At 42.7% G+C, this 23455-nt stretch overlaps 1 protein-coding gene across 3 annotated transcripts in view; it reads left to right on the top strand.

Annotated features, from left to right (window-relative positions):
• TMOD2 (tropomodulin 2) overlaps window positions 1-23455 on the top strand; it is a 54085-nt gene that overhangs the window by 22843 nt on the left and 7787 nt on the right. The window contains exons 7-9 of one of the 3 annotated variants that reach the window (XR_009245599.1): window positions 9091-9234; window positions 12999-13143; window positions 14758-14880. Coding sequence is in view for 2 of the 3 variants with exons in the window: in XM_058665848.1 (XP_058521831.1) it covers window positions 9091-9234; window positions 12999-13143; window positions 14758-14792 (324 nt within the window). In the remaining variant the exon portion in view is untranslated. Of the gene's footprint in view, window positions 1-9090; window positions 9235-12998; window positions 13144-14757; window positions 16302-23455 lie in introns of those variants that run through there. The other 2 variants (XM_058665848.1, XM_058665847.1) reach the window with 2 other exon arrangements.

Genomic DNA, 23455 nt, shown 5'->3' with positions numbered 1-23455 from the left:
TATGTGTATATACAGCTATATGGACTGAATTTACAAAATATGATTTTACCACTGTTTTCTGAAGATCAATACTCCCAGCGGACATTTTTCAAAAACATTTTCTTCATTCCAGCAGTAATTGCTGTCACACCACCTCCTCACACTCCTTCCTGCCCTCCCACCTCCCTCGCCAGCACCCTCTCATCACCCCCCTCCATCCCACCAGAGTAAGCAGAGAAGGGAGGGGCAGAACCAAGGGAACCAACCATGTGAGAAAATGTTTATTTTCAGCTACTGCTCTCTGTCTGTCAGAAAGTCTTCATTTGTAATGGAAAGGAGCTTGCAGAGGATGCCATTTTCCTGCCTTAAGCCATATACTGCTTTCTTTTTTTTTTCAAGATTTATTTATTTTTATTGCAAAGTCAGATATATATAGAGAAGAGGAGAAACAGAGAGTAAGATCTTCCATCCAATGGTTCACTCACCAAGTGTCCGCAACAGCTGGAGCTGAGCCAATTTAAAGCCAGGAGCCAGGAGCTTCTTCAGGATCTCCCACACAAGGTCCCAAGGCTTTGGACCATCCTCTACTGCCTTCCCAGGCCACAAGCAGGGAGCTGGATGGGAAGTGGGGCTGCCGGGATTAGAACCAGCGCCCATATGGGATCCCAGCCTGTTCAAGGCGAGGACTTTAGCCACTAGGCCATGGCGTCAGGCCCCACATCCCGCTTTCTTATTATAAAGTATTGTTCATAGGCAGTACTAGAATCAGCACAGCCCTGTGAGTGACATGCACAGAGACACATCCCAGTGTAAGGCACTTTGTCCTAGAGGCTCAGAGAGCGACCCTAGTTGAGTGCAGTTCATTTGCAGGAACACTGCATTAGACATCTGAAATTACAGCAGTCCCCAAGACTTGAGACTCGAAGAACTGGGTCTGTGTCCTGGCTTTGCCAGCTGCCTGTCCTGTGACAGCTGCAGGAACTTGTTTGGGTTTTCGTTTCACCAGGTTTACTGGTAGGAGCAAGAAACTGCATAGTCACCTATTGTATGATTGCAAAGAATGGTTTTCACCCTGAAGAATCTTAAGAGGAAAACCTCAGGGCCCACAGGTGAAGCTGTTGCCTGCAATGCCATCATCCTGTATGAATGCCAGCATCCCGTATGAATGCTGGTTCCTCCTCTAACATTTCCACCTCAGATCCAGCTCCCTGCTGACGCACCTGGGCAAGTGGAGGAAGTGCTTGGGCGCCTGTCATCCATGTGGGAGATGAGGTTGGAATTTCAGGCTCCTGGCTTCAGCCTGGCCCAGCCATTTGGAGAGGAAACCAGCAGATAGAGGGTCTTGATGGTATTCTGGCACAGTCCTCACGTAGCTGCCCTAGCTTCCCCTAGATGGCTTCCCTCCTAGCTGTGCTATTGATAGGAAAGACCCTCTCTATGGATCCAAAGTTAGTTAATGATCCCACAGGCTATAAAGCTACTCAGTCCTTTTCGCTGTTGAACTGGCACTTAAACAAAGAGCCTCCAAGACTTTTCCTCTTACAGTTCAATGCCAGATTCAGGAAGACAGTTTGGCACTGCTGTGAATATAGACAAGCCATGTGTGTGAGACAGGACATCAACCCCAATTCCCAGATGAGACTCAGAAAGGTTGAGTAACTTAAATGAGGTTGCACAGTGTGCAGCCAAACCAAGTCACATGCAGCTGAGCCCCATTTCCCCTGCTCCAAGCACTTTCATATAATCACATCTATGTTGGGAGTTAATGCTGTATGTTACTGCTCTTGCTGAAAAACAATAAAGAGAAAAGGCCCAAATATGTCATAGCTACTGTTATTAACGTAACAAGAATTTATGCCAACACTTCCCACAGAAATAAATCATGAGCTGCAAATAGAAGTCATGAATATGATTTTCATTTTTCAAGTAGCCACCTTAAATTTTTTTTAAAAATCAGGTAAAATTAGCCACAATCATTTTTATTTAAACCAGTATAATAATTTGAAAATGTGATGTCTTTTGCTTTCTTTTTGTCATGGTGCATCTTTGAAATCAATGTTTTTCATTTATGGCATGTCTCTGGACTAGTGTTTCTCAAGGGCAAGTGGATACATTTTTCTTATGGCTCTGCTTGGGGAGCACAGAAAATTGTATTTCCATATGATGGTGTAAATACAGAAAGCAAAACTCCCCCTTAAAAATGTATTTCTCCTTTACTTATTTACCTAACATTTTAAAAATCTAGTCTTTGTTTCCCAGCACTTGTAATAGATGCTCAAATATTTTCTGGACTAAAATGAACTTGGGCTGGCAGCCTCGGGTTATATTTGGCTGGGTCTTCTCTCTTTTGTTCAGTATGAGAAAAGTGTTTTCTTGCATTTAAAAGAAGTTGGCAAGAGCCTGGCTACTGGCCAGGAGATCCTGCGGTTTCTTTTGTAAAGACTTGATTTCTCTGACATTTTGTTATTTCAGTAATGGAACTAATTCCCACAGCTTGGAACATCTCTGAGGGAAGGCCTTGTGCACTGTTGAAAATGTGTACATTTGATTTTAATTCAAGACTTGGCACTGAATAAATGCGGTTTCATTTACATGCTTTACCCTAATGTTGGTCCAAATCCTTGAGCTTTCTTTGCAGTCCAAGCAAGTGCTTAACTATGATGCGCAATTATTCTAACAATCTGGTGGTTCTCAAACCAGTACAGTTGTGCCCTTCTGGGGACATTTGGCAGTATCTGGAGAAGTTGTTGATTGTCACAGTTGGGAGGGGTGCTATTGGCATTTAGAGGGCTTCAGAGGCCCCCTATATAACTAAACATCTGCCAGTATGTAGGACAACCTCTGAACAGAGACCTCTTCGGAAGCAGGTTCAGATGCCTATACTTCTCCTTGGGAGCCTAGGGACTGATTCCCAGGTCTGGCTCCTGCATCCTGCATCCTGCCAAGGCAGGACGGGGGAGACAGCCTTGGTGGCTGAGGTCACTGGCTTCCTCTCACCTGGCCTGAGTTCTCATCCTAGCCCCAGTTAATGCAGGCATTTGGGAGGAAAAATAGCAGATGGGCGTTCTGTCTGTCTCTCAAATGAGACCAAAGAAAAAGAATTCTCTCATGTGAAATGTCTGTCATACAGAGATTGAAAAACCTTGTTCTAATTCCATATGAAATCCTTCTCCTCTTCCTCCTTCCTCTTTTCCACCATAAAACAATGAAAATAGCTTAGAACTTCCTTATTCCTTAGGAGTAAACACTGTCAGCAGTTTGTTTTTGCATTCTTCTAGCTGTTGTCTTTATGACTTTAATTAAAGTGGTTGTCATTCCTGGTTGCACATTATTCATCTGGAGAGGTTTTCAAAAATGCAGTTGACCAGGTCATAGGTTCTGAGCTTCTGATTTAGTTCATTTTGGGTGAGGTCCAACCAGTGGTAAATACTTTTTTTAACTCTCAGATCATTCTAAAGTGCAGCCAAAGTGGAAACTCACCAATTTGCAGGCATACATATATATTTAAATGTTTGTATATATGTTTATATTATTAGTGGTAGTAATATTTATATGGGAGGCAGAGAGACAGGAAGAGGAGACATAGAGATGAGATCTTCAGTAGCTGGAATTGGATTAGGCTGATTCCAGGAGCCAGAAACAGGTCTCCTCTGTGGACAAGAGGATTCCAATGCTGTTTGCCAGGGTCTACGTTAGTAGGAAGTGTTGAACCTAGATACTCCAATATGGGCATGGCTGTCTTAACAGCGAGTCTAAACATTTGCCCCAGAAACTTACATTTTTATTATCTTTTTTAAAGATTTATTTATTTTTATTGGAAAGTCAGATATACAGAGAGGAGTGACAGAGAGGAAGATCTTCCATCCACTGGTTCATTCCCCAAGTGACCCCAACCGCCAGAGCTGAGCCAATTAGAAGCCAGACCCAGGAACCTCTTCCGGGTCTCCCACGCGGGTGCAGGGTCCCAAAGCTTTGGGCCATCCTCGACTGCTTTCCCAGGCCACAAGCAGGGAACTAGATGGAAAGTGGGGCTGCCGGGATTAGAACTGGTGCCCGCATGGGTTCCCGGGGCGTTCAAGGCAAGGACTTTAGCCTCTAGGCCACTTGGTTTTTTTATCTGAGACAATTTTTGATTCTTTATTCTGAAAAATGAGGGCAATTTTGTACCCTTGTTTTCCAGCCCTCTTTTCTTTTCCACCACTTTTTTTTTAAATCTTTTTCACGTGTGAACTTTATAAACTTCACTGATTACAGTCATCAGAGAGCCATCGTCAGAGTTTCCTTTATGTGACCCGTTTCTTGGGCCTTTTCCATCTTGTGACCGATGCTGGTTTGTTGCTGTTGCTGTTGTTAGAGACTTTAGGACGCTTTGCCCTGGTATCACTGAAATTGTCATTTGTATATCCACTTAGGAGTCTTTTTTTTTTTTAATTATTTATTGATTCTGTTGAACACTTTGTAATTTCCTTCAGGAAACTATTCATTGGCCCGGCGGCGTGGCCTAGCAGCTAAAGTCCTTGCCTTGAACGCGCCGGGATCCCATATGGTCGCCGGTTCTGGTCCTGGTAGCTCCACTTTCCATCCAGCTCCCTGCTTGTGGCCTGGGAAAGCAGTCGAGGATGGCCCAAGGCCTTGGGACTCTGCACCCGTGTGGGAGACCTGGAGGAGATTCCTGGCTCCTGGCTTTGGATGGGCATAACATCGGCCGTTGCGCTCACTTGGTGGGTGGGTCATCGGACGGAAGATCTTCCTTTCTGTCTCTCCTCTCTGTATGTCTGACTTTCCAATAAAAATAAATAAATCTTTTTTAAAAAAAGGAAACTATTCATAACTTTGTTTACCTTGGGGGATTTTTCCCTGGTCATTACTTGCTGTAATTGCCTTGTGTTTTGCTTGTGTGCTGCTGGAACTCCTGTTGTAAGAGTGTTAAGTCTTGGCATCTCTCCTTTGTATCTCTCAACATTTCCCTCCTGTTTTCTGTATCTCTGTTTTCGTATTGTTCATCCTTAGGAGCATCCTCAGCCTTAGGGTCTAGCTCAGTGACATGATCTTCAGCCATACTCACGCTGTAATTCTGAGTGTCTATGCTCTTTATATCAGTGTAGTATTTTTTATTGAAAAAAAAAGGCTTTTTTTGTTTCTCCTAAAAAAATGAAAGAAAAAACAACCAGTGCTTATTTCTGGTTACAGTGCCACTTTTTCTTTTCTTGCTGGGAGGAGTGGGGAAATAATAACTAAAATGTTTGCATTTGTCTTGTTTCTTTCATGGGATGCTGTCCTGGATCATCATGGATGCTGTCAGCCTGGTTTCTGTCATGACACTGGTTTTCCTAATATGTCTGGCAATTATTGGCTGCCCATTCACATGTGTGAGTGGAGAATGGGCTTGTGTATGACCTAGGTTGACTTCGGCAGTTGCATCCATCTATTTTGTCAATGGAAGAGAGTCCTCTTTATCTTTCTCTGCCAGTTGCTCCCTGGGAAGCTATCTGCTCTCCTGCAGACCTGTCAACTCCCTGAGGGCAGGAAGTTGTGTCTCCTCTACTGCTGGGGTTGGATAGAACTCTCAAAACTTTGTCAAAAGAATGTGTGAGTGCTGTTTTCAGCAGATAGGTGCCTTGAGTCTGTGTTGTGTGGGTGAGGAGTCGGCAGGCAGGAAGTCCCTTGTAATCACTGGAGTCCCTTCTGGAGAACTTGTCGTTGATACTCATGCCACAGGGAGGGATGGTGCATTCTGCATCTGCTCCAGCTGTACCAGCTGGTTAATGAGATGCCCCAAATGGGACTTACCTCTGGCATTTCAGGCAACAGCTTGTTTTGGTGTTAATTTCTCTACTAGTTTTTCTATTTTCTGTATGTCAGCCATGCCCCAAGATCATAGCCTTTCAAATTTTCACGTTAATACACCATAATGATATATACTTAAAGGTACAGTGTGATCTTTTTTTTAAGATTTATTTTTATTTCTATCACAAAGTCAGATATATAGAGAAGAGGAGAGACAGAGAGGAAGATCTTTCCAATGACTCACTCCCCAAGTGAGTGCAACAGCCAGTGCTGTGCCCATCCAAAGCCAGGAGCCAGGAACTTCATTCAGGTCTCCCATGCAGGTGCAGTGTCCCAAGGCCTTGGGCCATCCTCAACTGCTTTCCCAGGCCATAAGCAGGGAGCTGGATGGGAAGTGGAGCTGCTGGGATTAGAACCAGTGCCTTTATGGGATCCCAGCATGTTCAAGGCGAGGACTTTAGTCACTAGGCCACCATGCTGGGCCCACAGTGTGATGTTTTGATACATGTATTCAATGTCTAATCGTTGACTGGGGTAATTAGCATATTTATCAATGTGAACATCTATCATTTCTCTGAATTGGGAATATTTGGAGTCTTCTAGCTATTTTGAAATACAGAACAAATTATTTCAGTGTTGTACGGAGACTGTAGTAGGGTATTCAACATGCACACAGCAGCACCCTTGTTTCTTGTCTCACATAAAAGAAGAATTTTCATGCGGATAAAATCTAGTTTGCAAAGTATGATTAATTTAGGAAAGGAAGAAAGAGAGCTCCTGTCAGTGACAAGAGGGGTCTCCAAGGTAGGAAAGACCTAAGGAATTGGTGTAAATGGTGTCCTAATTTCTACCACCTTGCCCAGAGACAAAAGGTGAGACCAAAACAAAAGGTGAGACCAGTAGCTTCCTTCCACCATCCTGAAGATAAACTGAGGCACCATTCCTTTGACAGTGACCAAAGTGGGTCAGTCTGCTTGCTCTAAGATTGATGTGTTGATTCTGTCCCTTTGTTCTCTCCCCAGAGGGAGGATGTCCTTTAGGGAGGGTGTGGGATAGGAGGAAGCCCTGTTCTTTTGCATTTTAAAAGATAGTTTTACCAGAGGAGCACAATAAACATTTTAAAGGTTATCTCACCAGATACACAGATCCTAATTGCCTACTATCTATCTACCTCCAAATACAATAGTATCTTCACTTTAAGCTTTACAATAGCTGTTGTACTCTGCTTGAAGTCATATGGGGTCTGGCCTGGTAGCCTAACAGCTAAAGTCCTCACCTTGCACTTGCCAGGTTCCCATATGGTCGCCAGTTCTAATCCCAGCAGCCCCTCTTCCTATCCAGCTCCCTACTTGTGGCCTGGGAAAGCAGTGGAGGACAGCCCAAGGCCTTGGGATCCTGCACCCTCATGGGAGACCTGCAGAGGCTCAAGGCTCCTGCCTTCAGATTGGCGTAGCACCAGCCATTGTGGCCGCTTGGGGAATGAATCAACAGACGGAAAATCCTCCTCTCTGTCTCTCTTCCTCTCTATATATCTGACTTTCCAGTAAAACTAAATAAATCTTAAAAGAAAAAAAGCTTCTAAAAAACAAAAGAAATCATATGTAGTCTGGGAATATTAAATTTATAATGTTAATTAAGAAATTAGGGCCCAGTGCAGTGGCCTAGTGGCTAAAGTCCTTGCCTTGAACGCACCAGGATCTCATATGGACATCGGTTCTAATCCCAGCAGCTCCACTTCCCATCCAGCTCCCTGCTTGTGGCCTGGGAAAGCAGTTGAGGACAGCCCAAAGCCTTGGGACCCTGCACCCGTGTGGGAGACCTGGATGAAGTTCCTGGCTCCTGGCTTTGGATTGGCACAGCACTTGCCGTTGCAGTCACTTGGGGAGTGAGTCATTGGATGGAAGATCTTCCTCTCTGTTTCTTTTCCTTTCTGTAAAAAATCTGACTTTGCAATAAAAATAAACAAACAAAAAAAAACTGCAATAAAAAACATCAAAACACATGGAATACAGCCAAACAAACAAATAAAACCAGTATGGATTGGATTATTGAAGTTATACTTTCCATGCTGGTTTCCTTATATAACAGAGAACATGTGGTATTTGTTCTTTTGTAATTGACTCATTTCGCTGAGCATAATGGCCTCTAGTTGAGACCACCTAGTTGTAAATAGTATAATTTCATTCTTCTTAATAACTGAATAATATTCCATGGAGTAGATGCACCAAGTTTCTTTAACCACTCCTTTTTGTATGCACATCTGGATCCCATATGTGATCCTGGCACATTCAAGACAAGAACTTTAGCCTCTAGGCCACTGCGCTGGGCCCTACAGTCTGCCATCTTAAGGCGGGAGTGTCTAGGGAGCTGGCCACTCTGAAGATGATTTGTTCCAAAGTTATCTTTAAGAAAATTCAGTTTATACATTATTTGAAATAATATAAATATATCAATAGTGCCCAAAGGCTAGTCAGTAAAAAATGTTTTTAATCTATGTGCAGTGTTTGTTCTCAAAAAGCAAAACAAAATTGATGGTGATAACAGTTAGTTTTTAAAAACTGGTGGTAACTAAACCAAGCATTTGGGACAGAGGTAAAAATGCCACTTAGAGGGACCATCACAAATAGCTCAACTAGTTAATCCTCGCCTTGCAAGTACCACGATCCCATATGGGTGCTGGTTCATGTCCCAGCTACTCCACTTACATCCAGCTCCCTGCTTGTGACCTGAGAAAGCAGCAGAGGATGGCCCAAGTCTTTGGGACCCTGCACCCGTGTGGGAGACTTGGAAGAAGCTCCTGGCTTTAGATGGGCTCAGCTGTAGCTGTTGTAGCCATTTGGATAATAAACCAGTGGCTAAAAGATCTTGGCTTCTTTCTTTCCTTCTCTCTGTAAATTTGAGTTTCCAATAAAAATAGATAAATCTTTAAAAAAAAAAAGATATCACTTAAAATGCTTGAATTCTGTATCAGAATGTCTGGTGTAAATCCCAGTTGTACTTGTTTATTCCAACTTCTTGCTTATGCACACCCTGGGGAGGAGCACTGGTAGCTCAAATTCTCGGATCCCTACTACTTGACTTCTGGGATCCCGGCTTCAGACTGGTCCAGCCCCAGCTAATGTGAACATTTGGGATGTCAACTTGCAGATGGAATTTTTCTCTCCTCTGTATTTCTCTGCCTTTCAAATAAATAAATATAAATCTAAAATGTTTTTAAAAGATGTGATAACTTTGTGTTAGTATCTCTTTTAAGATAATGTTTGTTGCAGGTATGTGAAGTTTGTAATTCAGGAATGCCAGAATTCTTTCTTTTTGCTTGCCAAGGCTTTTGCAGATATGCTGAAAATAAACAAGACCTTGAAAAGCCTGAACATAGAATCTAATTTTATCACTGGAGCTGGGATCCTGGCCCTGGTGGAGGCACTGAGGGAAAATGACACTTTGACAGAGATCAAAATCGACAACCAGGTAAGGAAGGGAGGGCCAGGATGGCCCATAGGGTACCCAGTGAGAGGGGCCGATGTCATGGTGAGGGAGTTACAGTAGCTTTTGGCCTGTGCAGTGTTGTAGAGAGAGTACTTTGCTCATCAGACAGTTGAGTGGCCTGAGATAGAACAAACCAGCTCTCCCCCAGCCCGGGGCAAGTCAGGCAATAGAAAGGAGTACAAGGAGGTGCTGGCAGGGATGTTCATAGCTGTTTTATTCGGCCACCACTGTCCTTGCCTCCTAGCTTGAGTCTGCCCCATGCCATCTTGGCTCTGCTTTTCCTCTCATTTGGGATGAGGATGGGAATGAGGAGGAAGCAGAGTTGCCAGGCTAAAAGACTTCAGCTCCTAAACCTTGGCTGTCGGCTGTCACAGCTGAAGGAGCTGACTTGGGCTCCTGCAGTTGGTGCTGGCCATAGAGAGCTGTTGAAAGAAGGGTTACAGAAGATGGTGTGTATGGCTTAGAGTAGCAGGCCCCACCATCAGTATGACCACACCCTCAGATCTGCCCAGCATGGCTCAGGTCCTCATTATTGGCCAAAGCATGCAAGTCTGTGTCTGGTAGCTTTGGACATTGCATTACCCAGTGTCAGCCTGCCCTGTCCTTGGAGCTGCTGTGTCTGCCTCATCTGGCCCCTGCCCATGGATGGTGGCTCTTAGACATCAGCCGTGATGTTATGCCCTACTTCGTTGGCTCCAGGGAAATGAATACAAAAGGCCTAGTCATGGGGTGAAGGGGTCCCAGGTGAACTAGATCAAAAAGAGCAAGGAGACTGGTGGTGTGGGCATTCCCCTCCAAGGTTGTGGGGAGGACAGAAGACTGTTGAAAACCCTTCTTGCAAGTCTGGGAACTGTCTGAGAAACACCCTGGTTCAGACCCTCCAAGACCTTTCAAAGTCCCAGAGTATCACTAGGACTCTTGCCTAGGCTTGGAGGCTCTCAGGAATTCCTGCCTTTGCTTTTTCTATACCGGATTACTTGGCTGGGTCATACGCTTAACCTTATAAAGGAAAGGTTTTATGTCATGCAAGATTCACTGGAACACAGAACACCTAAAGAAATTACACTTGGGGGCTCGGCAGCGTGGTCTAGTGGCTAAGGTGTTTGCCTTGATCCCATATGGCCGCTGGTTCTAATCCCAGCAGCTCCACTTCCTCTCTATCTCTCCTTCTCTCAGTATATCTGACTTTGTAATAAAAATAAAATAAATCTTTAAAAAAAAAAAAAGAAATTACACTTGACATCTTTGTGAATAGGACATCCAAGTCCAGGAGGAATAAATATTGATTAGATTTTCATTGCAAAACAAGACAACAGTGAGGCTACAGGCGAAGATTTAGACTCTTGAGAAAATAGCTGGCTACCTGGAAGAGGACTTATATTTGGAATGTAGGTGGGAGGATAACTTTGGATCATTGCATTAACACTGCAAGTTACTCAGGTTCAGAACTAAAATGCATAGCATGAAACCACTTGGGGGACACAAACATAGCTTAGAGCTTAATCTTTGATGCAGTCCCTCTGTTCCAAAGTGTGTCTTAAACTAAAGTTGCTCATGAAACTTTAAGATCAGCTATCATTTACTTTTGTTTTTTCTTTTTGCCTCTCTCCATTCATAGATTCACGTGGGTTTGAATGCTAATCTGTACACTATGGATCCTGCAATTTGTTATTTTCCTACTGGAAGTATCACATTGTATTTGTTTCTTGGCAGGTGACTCATTTGACAAGAGAAAGAGCAGAATTGAACCTTAAAACTGGCATGCAGAAGTTCCTACATTGACTATTCTCATTCATCTACCCCGTACTTACGCTTTCCAAACTTAAATTGCATAGGACAGCCCGAAAATAGACTGGCAGAGCTAAGAAAGAGTCCCCCAGAAAACCTGAATACACCTGAGAATTTTGCTGGAAGAGCATTTTAAATTGGAGAACACAGAAGAAGTAGGGTAGTTTACTAGCATTTTAGACAAAATGAAGTTAGAAGTTCTAGATTCCTGCTTATACAAAAATTTATCTTCGGTGAAATAAAAATATACATATTGAAGTATGTGAAATCAGGAAATAAATGAAACCTCTAGAAGTGGACAGGGTTCTTAAACATGGCTTACCATTCAGAAGAACAATTCATCTTATCATAGGGAAAATTTTAAAAGTATCTATAGTAATGGGAAGAAAAATCGGAAGGTAAATCAAGCCAATGCTTTCAGCACATTTGACAATGGGCTAATTTTGTGATAAGAAACTAGTCAGTAAATAAAAAAAGTTAGGTACTCTAAGGTAATAGAAAATGGGCAGATTATAGAATTTGGTAGACTCAAATTCAAATGCAAAAGAAAGTTAATTGTTGGTATTTATAATCTGGAAAATCCAAATTAAAACCATTAAATGCAAATGAAGTATGAATTTCCACCAATTAGCTTGACCAAGATGGAACAGATTGGTAGTGTTTCATTTGATGAAGTTAGAAAAAAGCAGTTAACAGACTGTTAACAAAAGTGAAAGCTGTCACAATCTCTGGGTGAATCAGCAAATATCAAAATCAAAGTCTCTACCCTGCAGTGCTGGGCAGTCCTTTTTTTTTTTTTTGGCAGTTTTTTATAAAGATGAGGCAGACTTCTCTTTGTTGGTGTGAATAGGGATCTGTTGTGGTAAATGAAGAATGTAAGATCTGTTTCAGAACACTGTATTGGTCCAATCTGTTTATGTGAGATTGCATGGGTGTGTATGTGAATGTGTAGAAAACGTTTTGAAGGCTGCATACCACATGCCCGTCTGAGTTTCTCTGTGAGGATAGGGGAGTATTACAGGGAGGGGGATTTTAGACTATAGCCTTTTTTGGTTTGCTTGGTTTTAAAAAAAATACTCCTGTGCTTTTTATTGAAAACGTTCAATGACTATATTATGAAAAAAATGTCCCTTAAATTGGATTTTAATTCCTCTGTTTACATGGTCCCATTATTTTTTTTTTAATTCTGTTTTTTATGTTTTCTTTGTCCTACATTTCCACCCACTTGAACAACTTGGGTTTTTTTTTTTTCCTGCATCCCAAAGACACCCTTCAGGGTTTGACAACTCATCTGACCATGTGTATGTTTCGGATCACAAGGAATCCTAGTCAGACTGTGCTGGAAGACAATGACTCATTGCTTGGTCATCTTCATTTATGGTTATAGATCCCAGAATAGAAGATTCATTGAGTTGATTGCCATAAGACAATCCCACCCTTTGTTTATACCACAGATACTGGGTAAAATAGAAACACCAAATAGTGGTTTTGCTTTAATTTTTTCTCTAGAATCACCATTTCCTTCATAAGCAGTGTATTCTGGGGTTTTTTATTTATTTATTTTTTTTTTTGGTGGTCAAAAGCCGTAGTTTATTAGTAGCATCAGACTTTATACACTGAGGGTCATACAGGATTAGGGTAGAGATACTTAGTTCATCAACAAAACCATCAACTGTTTCTATGCCTTTGTTTGGAAGTCCTTTTCTCTTGTATATTACATTTCTGGGGTTTTTTAGATTGTTTTTTTGAGCATTGGATTTAATTTCTAGGTAAGGAGCAGGATTCAAATGATCAAATGGTAGAAAATGGCTCAAGTGATGCAATCAGATGGTACTGTGTCAGTTTGAGACTTTGGCCTCTTGGCCCTTTTGTCCAATATGTAGCCAAATGTCTTTCCTGTGCAAGTAACTGTTGCCTCTTCCTCCTTGGGCCCCTCTGTGTCTGCACCCTGCTGGCAGAGGCAGCAGCTGGGAACAGCCGTGGAGATGGAGATTGCCCAGATGCTGGAAGAGAATTCGAGCATCCTCAAGTTTGGATACCAGTTTACCAAGCAAGGGCCACGAACAAGGGTGGCAGCCGCCATCACCAAGAATAATGACTTGGGTAATGAAGCCATAGTGTCCTGTGCTGGGTGCCACTGGAAGAGCATGCTGTGCATTCATTTCTACTCTGTAGGTACATGTCCCACAGACACCATTCATGGCCCACTGCTGTCACTTAGCCCTTAATCAGAGGCCCAGGAGTGCTAGGTCCAAGGAGCCCTGGTGTCTTCACAGTGCATGACATTTTGTCATAGCATTGTTCCAGAAATGTACACATAGCCTGATTTCGATGATGTACCTGCTGCTGCTTTCCTGACTTCTCAAATGCATGTTACACAGACACACATTCTCATTTTACTCATGCTTGACTTCTAACTGGGACACCTTCTTGTCTGTTGGAGTGCATGGGTTCAGATTCCAGCTCTGTGTTCAATTTCAGCTTCCTGTTAATGCACACCCTGGGAAGTGCAAGTGATGGCCCAAGTACTTGGTTCCCTGCTACCCACAAGAAAGATCCAAATCAAGTTCTGGTCTTCTGGCTTTGGCATTGTCTAGACCTAGCTGTTGCAGGCAACTGGGCAACGAACCAGTGGTTGAAAGGTCTCTGTCACTTATCTTTTTTGCATTTCAAATAATAAATACATAATTATAAAAATAACTGCGTGTGGGCAAGGGCACAGTTAGGGCACCTTTTTGCCAATCCAGGAAAGGTTGATTATCCCTTGTGCACCAGAAAAGTCTTTGGCTGGGGCGGGAGGCAGGTAGAAGAGGATTCCACATACTGGGAGAGGCAGGCTGAGCAATGTGTTGGATCCTAAGAACCAATCAATGTAAGGGATCCTGTGAATTGCAGCTTTCCTAAGCAGAAAGCTGTTCTTTAGGAGACTTCATTGAGATGAGGTCTAGAAGATTGGAACCTCTATTTGCAGCTCCTTCTAGTCTTCAAGGCATAGTCAGGATTAATAGGTTGGAGTTGTGTTAACTGGGAACCCTGGCAAGAAGCAGGTAGTGACCGAGATGCTGAGCATGAAAAGGCTGTGCTGTGGACAACAGAAGTCACGGTTTCATGGGTCTACCTGGACTGTCTGCACTACAGAAATAGGAAAGTCCCAGCGTGGGTTCCCAGCTGTCAAGCATAGCTTAATGTCAATGTAAATTCCATCAGGCATGAAATTATTTTGTTATTTCCATGTACTGCCATGGTTGGGTATTGGAATTAAGCATAAATGTGTCTTTATGTGTATGGGATTGCTGTTTTGGGGATTAAAATTGCTTTTTAAGGACGATTCATTTTTTTTTTTTTTAGAGATTTATTTACTTTTATTGGAAAAGCAGATATACAGAGAGGAGGAGAGACAGAGAGGAAGATCTTCCATCCAATGGTTCACTCCCCAAGTGACCGCAATGGCTAGAGCTGAGCCAATCCAAAGCCAGGAGCTCTTCCAGGTCTCCCACATGGGTGCAGGGTTCCAAGGCTTTGGGCCGTCCTCAACTGCTTTCCCAGGCCACAAGCAGGGAGCTGGATGGGAAGCAGGGCTGCCGGTATTAGAACCAGCAACCATAAGGGATCCAGGCGCATGCAAGGCGAGGACTTTAGCCGCTACGCTATCACACTGGGCCCCTAAGGACAATTCATTTTATTTATCTTTTCAACCTTTCTTTGTTTCTTACCTAGTTCGTAAGAAGAGAGTTGAAGGAGAACGAAGATAAACTTCTGCAGGAGGAGGTGCAATTTCATCATGGCAGCCATTTGAAAACAGAAACTCTGTCTTTGCCCACTGAGACCATGCTATCAAAGGTTGTTCATTTCCGTTAATCACACAACTAATGATTTAATTATTCTTTTTTAATCATTACCTATTTATCTTAGATTTTTAAAAATATATACAATTGTTTGCTTGTGGGCAGCTCTGGCAACTTGCACACATGGATTGATTACAGACCTGAGAGAGTGAGTGATCTAAAATGATTTTAGCCACTTTCATATTCGGTTTCTTGCCCTCTTACCATGAACTTTCAAAAGAAAATCACTGGAAGGAATTTTGTGTATAGTATGCATTCGTAACTGTTTCTTAGTAGAGGCCTATCTCTGTTTACATGCACAGCTTCGAGTTAGGCTCAATGCATCAGAGGTGTTCTGCTGGCCACATGAGAAGTTAGTATTGCCAATCTTTGGGTGAGAAAATGTGACCAAGTGAGCACAAATTCTCCCTCAGTTCCAGAAAAAAATCACCCATTGCACACACCCCCACTGCCTGAAGATCAGTGGTGTCACCTTTGGGAAGCCAGGTGGTGGTGTTCTGACACTTCAGCATAGCATCAGCAAATAAGTATAAAATATCTGTCACCACACTCGACAGGTAGCAGCGTGAATGAGCACACCTGCTTCTACTTGGCTGTTCAGCGTAAATTGGATCTTGCTGTTGATGTCAGTGGCTCCCTATTTATAAAGCCACTTTCTGGACATTCTGGATCTGAATAAAAAATTTTTACATTTTAGAAGAGGAAGAGTTTTAAAACAGTACCTTCCTTAGAAAGACAGTAATAATCGCACTTTTATCAAAATTGCTTGATACATGTGATTGCATTAACTTGGCACATTTTTTAGAGATGTTTATTACTTTGTAGTGTCACAAGATGAAATGTGAGCATTAATGAAGTTATTCAGATTTTTGTCCACCTGCCATGATCCATCCAGACATTTAGAAACATCTGGAAAATGTGGATTATCACTTACCTAAATATTTGTTATCCCAAAGACAAAGGCCATGAAAGTACAACTAAGTATTATATTGTGCATAAGAGTTTTTTAAAAAAAAAATGTTTAAGAGGCAGAGACAAAGTGAAACACAGAGAGTTGCTGTTCGCTGATTCACTCCCCAATTGTCTGCAGCAGTTGTGGCTGGGCTGGGGTTGCAACCTGGAGCCAGGAACATAAACCAGGTCTCCAAGTGGTTACAGGAACCCAGTACCTGAGCTATGACTGCTGCCTGGTGGGATCTGCACTGACAGGAGGTTGGAGTCAGGGTCTGGAGCTGAGAGGTGTTCTGACGTGGGACGTGGGTCTCTTAACCACCCAGCTAAGTGTCCATTCCCCCATGAATCCTTTGCTGCAGGAGTGTAGCAGTGCAAAATGGAAAATTAAGGAAACATGACCACAGCATATGGCTCCCACTCAGCTATCTGTGATCAGTCGAGGCTGGGGCTGTAATCAGTATCACTCTTTTTTTTTTTTAAAGATTTATTTTATTACAAAGTCAGATATACATAGAGGAGGAGAAACAGAGGAAGATCTTCCATCCGATGATTCACTCCCCAAGTGAGCCGCAACGGCTGGTGCGCACCGATCCGAAGCCGGGAACCTGGAACCTCTTCCAGGTCTCCCACGCGGGTGCAGGGTCCCAATGCATTGGGCCGTCCTCTTCTGCTTTCCCAGGCCACAAGCCGGGAGCTGGATGGGAAGTAGAGCTGCCAGGATTAGAACTGGCGCTCATATGGGATCCCGGGGCATTCAAGGCGAGGACTTTAGCCGCTAGGCCACGCCGCTGCGCCCCAGTATCACTCTTGACACAGCCTGTGACACCTCCTCCTCCCAACCCCCTGCTCCCTTCCTCCTAGCTCATACTCTCTCTTCTCCTTTCTTCGATCATTTTGAGGCTTGTAAAAGGTGGTATCCCATGTGTTAGTGAAATAGGGAGCTAATAAGACAGCCGGCCCAGGGAGTAAGATAGGCCAACCAGAGTTGGTTCCGTAGCTGAGTGAATATTCCTGGGTTGTTTGGTAGCAGTAAAACAGGCTAATGGGGAAATCATGAATATATTATTCTATTTAATGTAGAAAGCACAAGGAGTCTGTCTAGGATAGCCCTTATCAAACTGGACACTTAACCTTGATTCCAAGTATGCACATCTCTGGGAAGTCCTTTCAGACATTTTCTTTGCATTTTGTTTTTGCTTTTGAGAAGATAGTAAGAATTTTCTGACATTTTTGGAACCCTTAAAAAATTCTTTATAATCAGTTTACCACTACATCGTCCTATCTATTTAAAAGTTGTGGTCAATAGAGTTGATGGTTTCAGTGTCTCCTTCCCTCTCACCCATTTAGGTGTGGTGTGTTTGCTGACTTGTACAGGTTTGCCAATTGTTACCTTTTCAACAATTTTACGAACTGGCTGTGCAGCACCACTCTTATTAAAAATTAAATTAAATGCACTTACAATTAAATAAATGATTAAAGGCACAAGTAATACATGCTCCAAAAATGTCATATTTTCTGTATTGAAAAATATTTATGTCCGTGCTACCCATGTGATGGAAATATTTCCCAATGGTGTGCTACTGTGCATCATCCCCAATTCTTTCTTCCCTAACTTCCTGTTAGGAGCTTGGAGTTGACAATGGTGGAAGATTAGCAATAGATACGTTATAGTATATAAGAAATTGGGGCTTTTTTCCCCTCTAGATTGCTACTTGATAAATATTCATCAGCACACCACTGGGTAAAATGTGTACAGTTTATTTTGGGGGGCATACATGTGTTCTTTTTCCCGTGTTGCCAAAGGGAAAACCATTTCTCTTATGTGTCTCTTCTGTGTGTGTGTGTGTTTTAATTTGTTGTACCCCTACTTAATTGCAAAGTCCCCACCATGCCTCTCCAAGGTTTTTTTTTCTTTCCTTTCTCATTCACTCTCTTTGTTGTCTTCCCCATAGAAAACTTTAGACCCTATAGAGTATTTGCTAGAACCCATAGAGCTGTGACTAGCTGGGTCTAGACTAGTTGTTGATAAACCCTGGCAGAAAATAGTGGGGGAAGGATAAATCAGAAACAATCCTGCCTGTTGCTTCTGTACATGTGATTGTTGAAAAAGTAAAATCATGGGACATTATTAAAAATGTAGCACATTTTTAGCTTTTAAAATAGGTCACATAAAATAGAGTCTATGAAATCAATGTGTGTTACTGATTGTTTTATGATTGTGTTTTTAAAGTAGTTTGAGCAGTAACATTTCCATGAGTATTTGCACTCTCAAGATAGCTTTTATGAGACAAGCATAGATTTGGGGGAGTCTGTCCATCCTCTAGTTGGGCCAGGAGTTCGGCTCCACATCAACCCAGCATGTATAAGTGGAACCTTTCCTGATTGTGGGCATGAGGTATCACCTCCTGTCCATTACAAGGAGGCATGTAGATGTTTTATATGTATGTGTTTTTTTTTAACATTTGTTTTATTTTTATTGGAAAGTCAGATATATAGAGAAGAAGAGAGACAGAGAGGAAGATCTTCCATCCGATGGTTCACTCCCCAAATGACCGCAATGGCTGGAGTTGAGCCAGTCTGTAGCCAGGAGCACAGAGCGTCTTTGGGGGTCTTCCACGTGGGTGCAGGATCCCAAAGCTTTGGGCCATCCCCAACTGCTTTCCCAGGCTACAAGCAGAGAGCTGGATGGGAAATGGGGATGCTGGGATTAGAACTGGCACCCATATGGTATCCAGGCATGTGCAAGGTGAGAACTTTAGCTGCTAGGCTACTGCACCAGGCTCTGTATAAGTTTTTCTTGTTGTTGAAGTTGTTGTTGTTGAGATGCTTGGCATCATCTGGCTGAGTGATTGGCAGGAGATCTTACATAAGGCCCACCCGTCCCCCCTTTCAGAGTTGTGCTTGTCCACTTGGAGTGTGCAATCACCCACATGGACTTTTGGGCACCTACATGGAAGGTGGCTTTTAGGAGATGAATTTTGAAAGTTGGGACTCGTGATTAGTCTAGTACCATGTCTCCCCATCTGCTGCAAGTATGTAGTGTGAAAACCCTTTGATCCTTTTAAGCATGATGAAGTCCCTTATTTCCATCTTTGGGGGGATATAATGTAAATACATGTTGTGTGGTTGTGTTTATGTGTGTGTGTGGTCAGATATCCACACAGATATTTGACTGCATCTGGACAACTGAATGAAGGGAGATGCTCTCTCCCAGCCCTGTTGCCCTTGCCCTTTGCAGAACTGCTGCAGGCTCAGGTGAAGTCTGAGATGACTCCCTGGAGTCTGCAGTTTATGTCACCAACCACCTCATGTCACCACTGTATGGAAGATGGCTCTTAGGACATAGGTATTAGAAATCTAGGAATCATTTAACTGTTCCAGCACCAAGTCTTTCCATTTTCCTGAAGTATCGAACATTTCATTCTCAGCCATGTGACGTAGCTCCTCCCTTCCATCTCCATGGGGTACATTGTATGTAAATAACACTGTACATAAAGATCACCAAATACTGGGATGCAGTATTTGGCTACAACTGGACCACTGATTGAAGGGAAACACTCTCTCTCAGCCCCACACCTCTTCCCTTCTCAAAGTCCCTGCAGGTCCCAGTTGGGATCTGGAGGACACGTGTCACCTCACATCTTGTAGCACACCATTCATTTTACAGTATGAGCTCATCTTCATTGTAAAAGCTCAGAAATCATCCCAGTGCCTGTACTCCTCAAACCAATTCCCTAAGGGAAGACTGGCGCACCAGACCATGAGAACAGCTGCTTCTCTTCCCAGTGGAAACGTGGCCCTTGGCAGGGTCCCACGTAGGAAAACCAGTGTGCTCCAAATAACCGCCATAAGAGAGTTTCTGATGCTTTGACTGAAGCCCTCTGTTAGGTGTCAGCCTGAGTTAAGTTTGGAACAGACAAAAGACAGGTATTTTCTTTTTCGTGGATGTGGTATACCTCACCCTTTCCTGAGTAAGCACTTCAAGGATTCTGGATGGATCTGATTTTCCAAGTGCTGTAGGGTCTTGGCAGGTAGTTCAAATGCTTGTTGGCAAAGTAGGTGTTCTCTTAGGCTCAGTGGTTTAGAGCATCACTAGAAATGGCTATGAGGTAGGAAGATGTGGATGCTGAGGTTCTAAGGTCTGTCATGTGTACTCAGTAGAACTGTTCTGGTGTCAGGTGTTAAGTTTTGATTCTAAAATTTCTTTCCCCTCTTCTAGAAATGATGCAATAGCAGCTATTTTTATTCTAAAGAGCAGAGAACTGATGAAATGTCCCTGCTCTGCATTGCACTATGCTGTGCTTTTCACTTCTTCCTCAAACGTCCTGTCTAGGCACCCCACTCCACAAGGAAAAGGGTGTGGGAGTGTCTGGAAGTGTCAGGCTGAGCCCTCTGGGTGAAAGTCACGTGAGGCATCCTCCTGAAACAAACTGGCTAGTGAAAAGCACCCAGAACCTCAGAGGTACCCTTATTGTCTCCCTCCCCAGCACTGAATCTGGTTGCATTTGACTTTAAGATTCAGTGGTAAAGTGGTGGGAGAGAGAGGAAAGAGGATAGAAATGAAATGTTGAAATGTGCTTCACAGCACAGCTAGCTCTGCTCAGCTTATCTGTTCCCCATTTGCCCACAACAGTAATGATTGAATAATGCCTGGGTAGGTGGAGTGGGAAGTGCAAGTTTTAAATGTGTAACCCGACCCTGGGTACTGTTCTAGAAACAGCAGTTTATTGAAGTTTGGGATATAGTATTGATTTGAGAGGGCTGAATACACAAAGAGAAGTCAACCACAAGACTTTTCTCGGATCTCTACCATGGTGGTCATTTGGAGCACATTGGCTCAGCAAGTTGGTATGGTGAATGGGCACCATACTAACTGATTTAGAGACTGAATCCTAATCCCATCATCAACACTTAGCAGGTATCTGATCTTGGGCAATGCATTCAATTGCCTGCCAATTATAGACTATATAGGGGGAAGAGCACTGGAGTTGGAGTCAAGAATCCTGGATGCTTGACTCCGTGCTTGCTTAGCTGTGTGACTTTGGGCAAGCCACTTGTTCTGTCAAGCTCAAGGTTTCTCAGCTATAACATGGGAATAATATCTTCACTAACTACCTCACAGAATTGTGGTGAGAATAGCATCAGATCATAGGTTGAAAACACTGTATCAACTGGAAAGCACTGTACAAAAGTGGGAGATCATTTTTTATTATCACTCATGTTTTCCACAGCCTCCTGAACCTGTGTTATTCTAATTGACAGTGGCATCATCCACATCTTTTATAGTCTGGGAAATTGAACATGGGTGGTAGAATGTAGGGGACTGGAGCCCTTTCACTTTAGCATAGAGGAGGCACAGGCAGTGATGCAGGCATTGATAAATAGGATGGACTGTTTTTCTAGGTCTCTTGGATAATTGCTTTGCAAATGGCAGGACTCCTTGCACAGGACCCAGGCCTGGACACAGGGGAAAGCAAATAGTGACTAAGAATTGAAGGAAAGGAACAGAAGCCCTTCTGCCCTTCTAACCCTGCTGGAGACCAGGAGGCTAAGATTTACAGCTTGCTTAGAAGCCTTGGAAAGAAGGCCATCTTTGGGGTTCCTGGAGTTGTCATACCTAGCAACTGTGTACAAAGCATTGGGGCTGACCCTGAAGGGGACAACATGCCCTGGTTGCAAGATTATCTCTGGGGTGGCAGCTGCCTTGTTAACACCAGCAACCATAGCCCTGATCAGTGTCATTTCTGCTCAGAAAGGTGCGGGGCATGGCTTCCCAGGACTTTCATAAGCCCTTGGAACTGGGACTATGTCTCATCCATACGTATCTTCAATACCATCTTAGTAAGGTGCCTTATACACAGCAGGTGCTTAATAAATGTTGCTTGAATTTAGTTGTCCTCCAGCCCCACAAGCATTAAGCTCCATGTACCACCATGTGATATATTTGGAAAACAATTCTGATTTGGATGCTGGTTTTGTGTGGCTTGGGACAAGACTCTCCAGCAATCTTGTCTTCGTCTGTAAAATGTGGTGGGTAGTCAGTTGCTTTCTAAGGTCCCTGCCAGCTCTAAAACTTTGTCACCCTGTGATTCTTAGTTTCCAAGGTCACTGATCATGGGGGAGTGATGCCTCCATCACAGCCCCATTTCTCTCCAGAAGGCTTTGTTGGGGCTGGGGTGGGCAGGGAGGGAGGAGGCCCATGTTAATAGACAACTGTTCTGCTTCAACATTTGTTGCTGTCTTCAGAGTAGATGTAGATGAGAAGCCTTTTCAGAAGGGATTTTTAAAAATATATCTTTCTCCTCAAAATCAGTGGGTTATGAAAGGAAAAAATGCAGAGGTGGGGATGCGGGGAAAGGGTGTGAAGAAACTGATCCCCATAAGCAGGATGATTTTGTAGGCTTCTATTCTATTCAAAAAGTCTCTATGTGTTCCTGAATTCACATTGTCTGGGTAATAGAAGCCAATCAGAAGCACACCATGCAATTGAGAGAGGTTGGCCCAGAGCTAAAATTTCTGATGGATAATCTAAATGCGGATAAATGAGAGTTGGCCCTGTGGAGAAATGAGAGGGCTAGGAAATGTGCTTTTGTAGGAAATTTTATTTTAGCACCACATGTTGCCAGTGATAATCTTTAGTTGGAAGGAATTGTTCTGACCTAACATTCTTATCTCTGCCATTGTGTGTGTGTATGTTGTATGTTTTTTAAGATCTATATACATGGAATAATATTTATATTTTAATTTAACCTTTATCTTAGCTCTGCTTTATTTATTCACAGAAAATAAATAAGCAACATTTTTCATTGTATTTAAAATTGTAAAATAACTTGCATGCCAGCAGTCTGTAATATCTGACTGGTTCAGATGCCTGTACTGTGTGATTTAATGTGTAATTATATTGTGATGAAGAGAATGAAGCAAATAATACTTTTGTAAACTGTTTAAATTGGCAACATTAATTTGGCTAAGCAGTTATTGTAATGTCCACTTGGTTTGCTTTTTCATTCGAAACTTTTTGATCAAAACTAGACAATGTATTACATTCATTAGGGAATTAGAGACTAAATTGCCTTTTAACTGTGAAGTTGTGTGCAAAGTAAATGTGTGATAAAGCAAAATGTATGAAGTGCGAAATATTTTTTTGCCCTATTAATAAGGACTCCAGTTGGCTCAAATACATGTAATTCTTGAACTTCTGGAATTATCTGCAGCACCTAATGCCAAGGTAAATGTAAACAGTTTTAACTAACCAAGGTCGTTCTGCTTTCAAGGTTAAATTGTGTTCATTTACATCTGGGAAGATACTTCCAAATGAAACTGTAGAAAGCATCGAGAATAAACTTTCCTTTCAAAAGGAGGGTGTAAAGGCTGGTTTTATCTGGCTGAACTTTAGACGGTGTCTTTTCAAAATAACATGTAGCATCATGCTATCACAGGAGGTGAGCATTTTTGCAGAAAGAACTGTGAAGTGCTTTATAATGAAAAAGCAAACAACCATTAAGTAGCCAGAGGGAGACATGAAAACCTGTTATCAAAACCAAAATGTATCCATGTGGTTAAATAGCTGAAACTTGTTAGAACAAATGGGAGCAGAAACACAGATAACTCCAGGG

Source organism: Ochotona princeps, chromosome 6, assembly GCF_030435755.1.
Source record: "Ochotona princeps isolate mOchPri1 chromosome 6, mOchPri1.hap1, whole genome shotgun sequence".
Classification (NCBI taxonomy): domain Eukaryota; kingdom Metazoa; phylum Chordata; class Mammalia; order Lagomorpha; family Ochotonidae; genus Ochotona; species Ochotona princeps.
This window is presented reverse-complemented; position numbering and strand designations above follow the sequence as displayed.